Source organism: Opisthorchis viverrini, assembly GCF_000715545.1.
Source record: "Opisthorchis viverrini unplaced genomic scaffold opera_v5_7, whole genome shotgun sequence".
NCBI classification, from domain to species: domain Eukaryota; kingdom Metazoa; phylum Platyhelminthes; class Trematoda; order Opisthorchiida; family Opisthorchiidae; genus Opisthorchis; species Opisthorchis viverrini.
The window spans coordinates 1664636-1675263 of NW_008751663.1; the positions used below are offsets into that span (position 1 = coordinate 1664636).

The 10628-nt window shown below is 42.6% G+C and overlaps 1 protein-coding gene across 1 annotated transcript; it reads left to right on the forward strand.

Moving 5' to 3' along the window:
- Positions 1-381: 381 nt before the first annotated feature.
- Positions 382-9706, forward strand: T265_00712 (hypothetical protein; the record flags this gene model as incomplete). Its single annotated transcript, XM_009164561.1, has 3 exons — positions 382-562; positions 3365-3433; positions 9569-9706. 3 exons carry the CDS (start codon positions 382-384, stop codon positions 9592-9594), a joined length of 276 nt encoding a protein of 91 aa, XP_009162825.1.
- Between the last annotated feature and the right edge of the window lie 922 nt (positions 9707-10628).

Sequence of the window (10628 nt, forward strand, 5' to 3'; positions counted from 1 at the left end):
TCAGCCGACATAGATTGCTCTGGTCCTACTACAAAATAGCGGTAACAAATTCCTGGTGTTTAAATATATTCATGGTTTGAAGAACACAGTGATGAACATTAATGGCTTTGGGATCTCGTCGTCAGGTCGGCACATATCTAACGTTTAAAATAGGAGCGAAAAATGAAGTACACAGCAAAGATTGGTTAGTCAAATGCAAAACGTGGAGACAAAAACGATTGGTTGCCCGCTCTCCCATGTCGAATCTAGTGGGATGCTGTGAGACAGTCTTAAGGGTCGCTGAGTGACTTCTCCGGTTGGTTCGTGTGGTGCGACCAAGGCAGACTTAGCGATCGTACGCAACAGTGGCAACAGTGGGTCCCAACCAACAGCGCACTGAAGATGTCTCCTCCAATGGTGACGAAACGTTTGCAAACCAATTGCCAAGCTCGGCGAACAGATCAACAGCCACCTGATCAATTACCAACCAATACACCCGAGCTACCAATATTCCAACACATTACCAACATTTATACGTGTTGTAAGCCGAACAGAGAAACAGAAGTCTGGATGGCGGCTGCTGGTAAGCTAAATAAAGATGGTAGCGCGGAATTCACACGTGCAAGCCTATTGAAAGCCTGCAGGCACCGAAATAAGTGAGTGGAATGGCATTACGCGACTATACCGAACTCCGGCTAGAGTTATTCTAAGCCTGAAGTCAAGAGATTTGAGTAGCATAAGTTTCAACTTTGGTGACTCGCAAAACTTGCGCTCCAAACTGGTGGCAAAACAAGCAGTTATAGAACTTGTGAAGGGGTGAATGAAATTTCTGCTGAGATGAATTTATTTAATCTAGTAATAATCAAGTTCTGTATGAAGATTGTCAAGTTCTCTTGTGAGTTTGCCACAGTGTTCCACACTGATAGTTCCAAACTGATAGTGTGATACGCAAGCGCTCGTTTTCCTGATCTTTTAGGGATGCGATCGCACCCTTACATACTACTCTTCTTTTGGGCAGTAATGATGCAGCCAATCAGGGGAAAAGATTACTTATGCCAAGCTTACTTACTCTTGGATCAAAAGCGGTCGACCCCAGATTTCCTTGGTACACCGCGACGCGATAAACCAGAATAGTTTGATCACATTAGCGGTGCGTGCATATATCTGCAGGTAACATAATGCGTTACATTTTGCTTCTACCAACGATACGCATATTAACGGATTGTTGTTCTTCTTCTCCCAACAGCTTCTGTCACATACTGGTTTTGGTTCGCTGTGCGGGAAGATGTGGCGAAACGTTTACCGACAAATGTTGGGACCTCTATCCTGCTACTGACCTTTTCAAGATGGATGGCTTATATAAGTTGCTTGGCTCTTAGTTTGGTAGCCACGTTTCCGGTGAGGTCTTGCGTTTCACTTGTCTATTACGTCGTCTAAGCCATCACCGTAGAAGGAGGCTAGTGGAACCCTTGAGGCACTTACACTTCCATCTCATAGAAAGAACGCTTTCTGCTGTTAGACGGCAGAGAACCCACTACGGTAGTGATGTACCCAGTTCAGTAGCAACGTACAAGATCGTGGGAGAATTTGATCAGAAATTGTACACAGTTTTTTTGATAGGCCTTTTACTAAAATTCACAAAGTTTGTCTTCTGGTAAAAATATTCTGTAACTCACACTCAGTATATGAAATGTGAGGCACACGTTTCGGTCTTTGCTTTGCAACAAGTCAATTGAGGTTCTCCAGGATCTCAGTAGTATTCGTTGAGTCAATTTGTCATCCCTTACTTAGATCGATCGTTTTGCTTAAGGCACATACATCAAAATCCACATTCTTTAATAAACAATGTCCTATCACAACAGATATAATGAGGAATGATGTGAAATGAGAAAACACAGATATAATATGAATACACCAAGTATGGCAAAATTCTGAACACTTTTCAGGACTATGCATTCGAGAGTCAACGGAAAATTAGCTTACATTGTTTAGTGTTGGAAGAGATGATCATGGTACCAAGGAGACACAGTTGATCATACATTAGGCTCTTGTGTTTAGGCCTGATGACTTTTACTAGAAATGGCTAACCAGACTCCGATATGGGCAGGCGCCAGGAAGTCTACGTAAACTTAGTTATTAGATATATTGCCAAATTCTTCGACGGTACGCTTTTTTCTACACATTGTGTGGCTTCTTATGATTCAGAAAATTCTATGCTAAGTAACCTGAGGGAATGAAACGGGGGTACCAGAACAGAGAAGTCGTTAGTTTTTATTCCGACCATGAGTTCAAACTGCCTCGTCATCACGTTTTTCATCCAGCAATCTCCCAGTTAACCACCTTACTTTCCTAGATGTGCGCGACTGATCGGCTCTAACGAGAACACGCAAGGCGTGACGCTATATTTTCTTGTAGGTCAAGTGGATATATCCTTCCACTATTGACGACTTGTGCGTTTTTCGGAGCCCCCTCCGCAACTCGGTGGCAAGTCCAAAGAAATCCAATTGTTTCAAACTATCTAGTCATATTAAAGTAGTTGACTACTGTAGTGTACTTTGATGCATCGTTTAATTTTGTTTCACCTTGAATTGTAATAATTCATATTCCCAATTTTTGGCTGCCCTCCTGTATATTGTGAGGGGGAACATCAGACACATATGTCACTCGGTTGTCTGAAGGATAAATGGTGCCATTTCTTGTCGAACCGCAAATAAATCATCCTGCTGATGCGCCTGATGTCGAGCGCTATAGCCTTCAACAACTAGCCGGGAGATCGTGCGTGAAAATCAGTCTAAATACTCGTGAAATGTGCAGTGCTGGTGATTCCAAAAGAAAGCCCGTATAAGTTGTACAGTGCTTCTAGGCTTCCAGCATACGAAATCAGTCTAAATACTCGTGAAATGTGCAGTGCTGGTGATTCCAAAAGAAAGCCCGTATAAGTTGTACAGTGCTTCTAGGCTTTCCAGCATACGACTATCTTACTGAAGCATAGAATCTTGATTGAAATTTCAAAATCCCCTCATACTGTTATCAGATGTGTGGACCCTATATATGCATAGGTAAAATCAACACGAACGAAATAAAATGCAGCTGGCGGAATACACCCATATGCCATTCATTTGAGATTCCCGTAAGCTCAACTTGCAAAATAATTGTATTCGCCAACTTTTCACAATTTAGTGTTCAAGTAGAAAATAAGGTCGACGGAGAATCGAGGACTGTATCTACCTCATGAACTCCGAATAGGGCGAAACCTGTCTTGAATGTTGAAGAGTTTTTGGCAACCTTATGAGTAGTACGTTGCACCGACATGGAAGTTTAGCAGCAAGTTTAGAAATCAAGCTGGCGACTCTACCCCTTATCCTTCAGTTTTCTTATCTTTCAGACCGATCGAATAAATCCTCTGCATCAGTTATTCAAGATGGTTCTTTTTGTCACTTCGATCACACACATGGTATGCAACTTAATCGATCGATGGAGCGAATTCAATAATCGGAGCTATATATGGCTTTTCGAATTTGTCCTAACAATTTGCACGGTTTATGCGTTTCTCGCTTGTAAGTTTCATTTGTGTGACACTGAAATGACAGACTATGTGCAACCGTTATGGCTGTAATCTTTTGTTTTGCTGCGTTTATTGGGAGAACAGGATGTTTGAACCTACTATCAACCCGGTATACCAAACTGGCAGGTGCTTCGGGCGTTGCTGATAAGTGAATCTGGTTTTACACCAGTGAGTTTGAAAGCGAATTTATCCATCGGACCAAAATGAGCCCATCAATACTGAAATCAACAGTCTGGAACAAGCTTCTCGGCTTGCTTGATGGGGCATAAACTTATGACGTGACTTTTTCAAGAAATCAGATTATTATAATCTGACTTATCGACAATGGTCTACTTTGACCGCAGTAAAGGTTAGACGCAAAGTTTGAACTATCCACTGAACTCTACTGTAATATTTGAGTGCCTCCTACAACGATCACCGCTTTTGTAAACTGTTGCAAGCCTGAACAGCAAATCTTCCTTGTGTAGATGTCAGAAGTTTCACGCCACTAGAATTAGTAAACAAAGTCAGGTTGTGCCAACCAAAAAGGTCAAGCTAGATTGTGCCAATGTTGTATAATAAAAGTACAATAAATCAAACACTTAGCCGCTTTTCCGACATTTTTACGATGAATAAAGGCTGGGTTTCTTTCGTACAGTGAACAGGAAGTAAGGCAGTGAAGTCTACAGCCCGTTCAGTTAGGTTGATTTGTGCATTATTTGGTTCGTTCAGCTGTAGCACCCTTTCGGTGCCTAACTGCCATGCCACCCGAAAGTTGTACGAGGGCCGGGATACTGCTAGGTTGCCCAAGCCTAGATAGGGTAAGTCGAGAGTCAGAGGTGGGGTTCGAACCACGGACCTTCCGGTCAGTAAATTTGCTCTCTAACCGTCTCGCTCCCCGCATTCTTTAGTGCTCAACTTCGTTTATCATGGACATACGTCACGTGTCCTTTCGTGGAGCCATGACTTGGTCACAGTTCGCAATGGAAAAGTGATAACGCTAGAAAAGCAGTAACTAAGCCGAATATAGCAATGCGATGTCAACCGAATATTAGTCGCGAAATGCCGAATATGATCATCACAACCATTGGAATCTCTAGAGTGATGACATCTAAGATCCATAAGCAACCGTTACATCATATTGGATCTCAGAGTGCCTAGTGAATTACGACTTGTTTCACTAAAAATTCCATAGTGACAAGGTTTGTTAAAAGATCTACTTTAAGATATTCAGGCGTTCAGGTTAGTGGGAATAGAACATGCCCACTTTCTGCTACCAAGATTGTTGCATTCCTTCAGTATGTCTATGAAATCCACACCTCAACTGTTTTTGTTAGAAGAAAACTTAACGACCGGCTGATGAATCGCACCTATAGTGGCTGGCGGAAAATCAGCTATTCTTGTCTACTTCTCAGAGTGCAGTGGAATCTGCAGTTTGAAACGGAAAACGGATCCAGCCAGATTGCAATGTGCCAATTGGACGTATCGACGTGTAGCAGCCCAGCACTACAGCGATGCCCAGAGCGGATCTATGGTTCAATTGTTTGTCTCCATAGGAAAGACCCATCCAAGGGGCAGCATTACAATCACTGATCGATGTTTTATCTATAGGCTAGCTAAGCCCTCTCAAGCAGTTGCGTGAGAACGCAACGGCCTGTTGCGACAGTGGGGGCCTAACCAGCACTGAATTGCCAGGCCGCCAAGCGTGGGGATAGCGCCCCTGCTCAAAATCAAGAGCCGGTAGCATTTGTTTCTTTGGTTCAGTTTCCAAGATTTCCGCGTGTAAATTTTTAAGTCGCTAGTTACATTCATTCACTCAGTGCACCGTACGGTTGTTCGTACGTTATGTTTTTATGGAACCGATTAAAACAGTTAAACTGTGGGACCCACTTGGCGAAGTGTGTGTCAATATTATTCAAGAAAGCCAGAAATAAGCCACTGAATTTTCTATGGATAAATGTAATTAATGTTGGGATACCCGCCTTAAACTTCCGTTTTCAGGTAAAGTTGGGGAGATTCTAGTGCTGAATGCCATCGATGTGCTTAGCGGTAGCCCGAGTTTTTGCACTAACCATTTTATGCAGGTTGGCTTCGTCCATTAACTTTCAAAAAATGCCTTTTTTCAGTCGAAACACTGGTCTTTGCCAACAGACAATCCGTTTGGGTGATCAACCCCCACTCAACTAATACTGTAAGTCAGATTCTGGAATCTATATTAGGAACTTGCATGAGCCACATTTTGTGACACGGTTGGGGCGAATGGAAAAGTGAATGTAAAATAAGATCTTCTTGGAAATGCATTGGTGTTAACCGACATACAAAACGTGCAATGCAACTCTCTGTACAATTAACCTAAGAATCTGTCAAACAACCAATGGGGACAGATTTTTTGCTGACAATTACTCCACCGAGTGCAATTACTTTCCCTCTACTTACTAAATTGATATTCTATCAAATCCTGTACAGATGGTTACGGCACTTCAGAGTAGGAGTTTGGTCTGTTACAGCGGCCACTCGTCTTTAGAATCGCGACAGGTATAAACGCAGAAGCATCCTGATGGTCCGGTGTCTGTTCGGGCAAATAATTCCCCATGTAATGAGTACAGAAAGGCTAGAAATGAGGCAACCTCATCGCCGCAGAGTTTCAGTTAATTTAAATCTGTTCCCGTCAGGGAAATACTGGTTGGGTAGACTTCTCAAATAACATTTTTGTTGGCTAAATGAGGTAAAGATTTTGACCATGTGAGGAGAAACTCCTGATTTGGAAATATCCAAACGTAGTGTCAGCTAAAATTACCACTGACATTCAGGTATAGTTATGAGATAAGAGGTTAACGACTGCTGGTAGAATGCCCTTATTAGATAGAAAACAGAAAAACCATTCGAGCATTTACAGAAAAGAGCATTATTTTGAACAGACCACATAAAGGAACGTACACAATCGGTGATGTTCCCTGGCTGCTTCTGCTTTGAAAGAAGATAGTTTCACTCACTTCAAGTCAATTTCCGATGGGTTCGTTTTCTATAATTGTTTTGACCAGTAACTGGCAATCAGATTACTTACTAAACTTTCAACTTGTTCAGCCTTTTCAAATCTATTCTTATCAACATCCCTGACTCCATTTCATATTTGAATGAACTTTATGAAGAAGAAACGAATACGTAGCGTGGAGCGACTACTGGAGTACGCAGTCTTTTCCGGAATTCTTTCAAGACTGCTGATGATGATACCCGACATGAGTCGATATACCGTAAAGCCTTATCAGGTAGGTAACCGCTTACTGTCCTTTCCAATGCGTATATTCTTCTGGTTCGTTGTAAATTAATTTCCCATTTGATGAGATGTGTACTGCATGGTGCGACAAACGAATACCTTTGCCCAAGAGGGGCACTGAGTTGAAAGAGACTTTTTGGTTTATCATGAAGGCGGCTACACTTTTTATCAACTGAGAAAAATTCTGCTTCCTCTCCTTAGTAAATGGCTTTTCTTCTGCTCCACGGTGCCCCTGAAGCAATGCCGTCGTGAATGTTTCTCCGTTTTCAAGTTTTGCTCCAGTAGCCACCCGGATGCCGATGGGGCTAGGTTTGCTGCTTAGGGCTTTCGAGCTCGGTCACCGACTACTTTCGGTTTGAAACTGTCCGCTTTATGGTTCGACATAACGCACAGTCCACGAACCCCTTGAAAACTGGCCTGAGTAGTTAGGCAAACTGATCTACGCAGGATATGTGGCTTCTTTCAAGAAACGTGTGACATTCCACCACATTGCTGATCGGATGTTCTTAGTGGATCCTAGTCATGTTAACGAGACACCGCTGGGAAGACACTGAGGACAATGATCTATTCTCTCCTCAAAATGGTTCACCTGTTTTTCGGTACGGCGTAATCAGCTGCATTGCACTGGTGTATATCCGCTTCGGTGATCTGGTAAGGTTCATCACAAAATTACTGCTAATTGGCAAGAATTGCTCCAACCTTCTCAAATCTATAGTTTGATCTTGCACTTAACGACTCCACCTAAACTTATTCAAAAGTCCCCCGAAGGGTAGAGAGGTTCATCTTCCCTGCTTTGGTGAAAAGTTTGACACAGAAGAAGAAATTAACTTGTTTAATTCGAAAAGCGACCCTATAAAACACGACCTGGATTTATCAATCCACCGCAATCAGCTCATAATATCGGCCAGTTTCTTGTACGTTTGGTCCCAACCTGATTTCGTTGTTATCGTTGGCTTGCAATCGCGCCCGGTGCATTTATCGACTCACTGCAAGTAGCACATGATATCGGCCAGTTTCTTGTACGTTTGGTTCCAACCTGATTTGGTTGTTAGTGTCGGCTTGCAATCGCGTCCGGTGTGCTTTTAGCTTCTCTGTTTATACTAAGGGAATTTAAACATACTCTGGCATAGCCACTAAGGTGTCACCAGTGATGAATCATGTTATGAAGGTTAGAAGCACACCATTGATTTGTCTTCTTCAAAGTTACTATTGCAATGGCTGTGTGAGGTGTACAGAGGCATTCACCACCGGCTCATGGTGAGAATATAATAGCATCTAGATGAACCTCGATGGAAAACTTTTTCTAGCCCATATATAAGAGGATCGCATCATACGTGCAGTGCCGTACTGATAACTACGAATAGGGCATCTGTAGCTCAGCACTTCCCAAGATCTATAAGGGGCATTTCTAGATACCCTCAGAGCAGCTGTCGTGGAATACGCAGCAGAAAACTTGAATATACCATGCACTGATAAGGTCCACATTCGTGATAGGTTCAGTGGAACGCAGAAGTCGATCCTGAATTTTGAGAGATTAAATCGTACGTCTTCAAGACAGGGCTCTCCTTCTCTCGGTTCTGGAAAGAGTTACTAATTCTCTGCAAGTTGCTGAAGTTCATCTGTGTGCAGTTTTTAGAACACAGAGTCTAAATCGACACATGGGTTCTTCTGCTGACGGTACATTGATCGATGGTTCCAGTGTATTTCTAGTTGATCTTGGTGATGGTTTGCCAGACAGTTAGGTTTGTTGATATTGATAAGAGAATATGGTTTGTTGATCAGGTGGCTGTTGAGCAGTGGTCATCACTGCGCACTGACGATGTCTCCTCGAATGGTGACGAAACGTTTGCAAGCCAATCTCCAAGCTCGGCGAACAGATCAACAGCCACCGGATCAATAACCAATGAATTCACCCGAGCTACCAATATTTTGATGGGAGAATAAAAAACTTAGGAAATGGGAAACAGAATGTGTCAGATAGTTTCTCATTAATGAACTAATCATCTAATGGTCACGAAATTTCCCTCTTTGAAGTTCCATGTCTGTAAGATGAGCACAGAACTTTTAACTGTTTATTCTATCCAGCAAGTATTTGTATTCGCTTTGTAACTGGCCATCTACGTGTGCATATTAGGACAAACTGTTTGACAAGGAATAGGAGCTTTATGTGGTGAACGACGTGAATTATGAAACTCAAGTCCTTCAATATACTGTGCAAATGTACTTGACGAATCTCCCCATGGAGACAACAAATCTGCCAGTGTTTATTCCACGCCACAAGAAAAGTGATCAGACGGGCTTGGCATTTATGCTAATGCTGGCTGCCGTTTGCTAAACATTTAATGACGAGTTGAAGAGGCGTTATTTCTTATTTTTTACGACCACTATTCGACAGATTTCAAGTCGTCGGAGTAACGTGAGCCGTAGGGAAATAAAAACAGTTAGTATTTTTTCGAGAAATACACTCATTTGCAAATAAATTTGGTTTCCAAGAGAGACTCAACTGAATCTCTCGTTTAGGATATTCTACAACTGAAAGTGCTGCACACAGGCCGCCTCATGTTTCATTTGGTACGATATTCGAGATATCGCAGTATATTTTCATAGAGGAAAGGTTCAAGTAGAACATAAGGTTGATGGAAAATCGGGGACTGCGCCAACCACATGAGCCCCAAGAATGGCGGAAGCGGTCGTGGGCTGTCGAAGAGTTTTCAGCAACCTTGTGAGTAGTTTCCCTTATGAGAAGTTAGTTTCTTTTGTTTCTTCCACAGCTCATAAAGAAGAGGCCTGTGGATAATCCTCAGGCTTGGAAAAGTTATGCATCGTGAAAGCACTCGAATGCAAGAAGAATCTACCGAGATGGACAGTTTCCAGAACTTGTACTGGAGAATCGTCAGTGTCGGATGTCGTACCAGCTGTAGTTGGCACTGATTTTTACATAACTATCACCATTCATGTGATTTCAATTTGTTTGGCTCTTTCTTAAATTTGGTGCGGCCAAAGAAGTAGGGGTTTCTCCTAACAACATCCGGGGGCACTTTAAGTTGAAACTCATCCCTGTTTGAATAGTCTCTTAACTTGGGGTGAACCCCAAACGGATTCATGACAAGTATTTGTTGGTCGAGAACTGAAAAATAGAAGAGGCCGGGTGTTACACAAGCCAGTCCGCAAGAAAAGATTAAGATAACTCAACTATCTATTGGTGAGATTCAAAGGACTCTCTTGGTTTTACTTCCAAAACCATGCAAGATGTTCCTCGGAATACGGTGGAGTCAGTGTTCGGTGCATCGAAGCAAGCGTGAGGTATGGACATGCCGGTCGGTAGATTTTGAACAGATATTGATGCCTGCTGTACTGGGCTACTAAAAACCTGCCTGTTTTTCCGAACATTCTGGTTGTCCTCCAGCGTAGCTGCACCATATCTGAAGTACATATTCCCTAGATTATGAGGTATTTTATTCAACAAAGTACTAAGCTTGAGCTATTTCGAAGCACGTGTTCGGTTGATGCAGAATGCGAGAGGTTTAGAAGGCCACATAGGCAAATAACAAGTTTTTAGCTCCTCGACTTCACAGATGCACACTATATATGTTTGATGTTCAGTCGGTCGATAACAAGCTGCCCTGCACATGAGGGTGATAGTTGAGTGACGTTATTTTGATGACTGTGGCCTGAAGAGTCACACAGCTGAATAATTAATTTTTGCCATAGGGAGATATGCGGTTCTTCGCCGTCCAGGCTTCAGTAAGTGTCCGTAGAGATTGGATGGAGAGAAGAGCCAATGGTCCGATGTCTTCCTCCAAATGTTCTGGGTGCGCTTCATGGAACAGT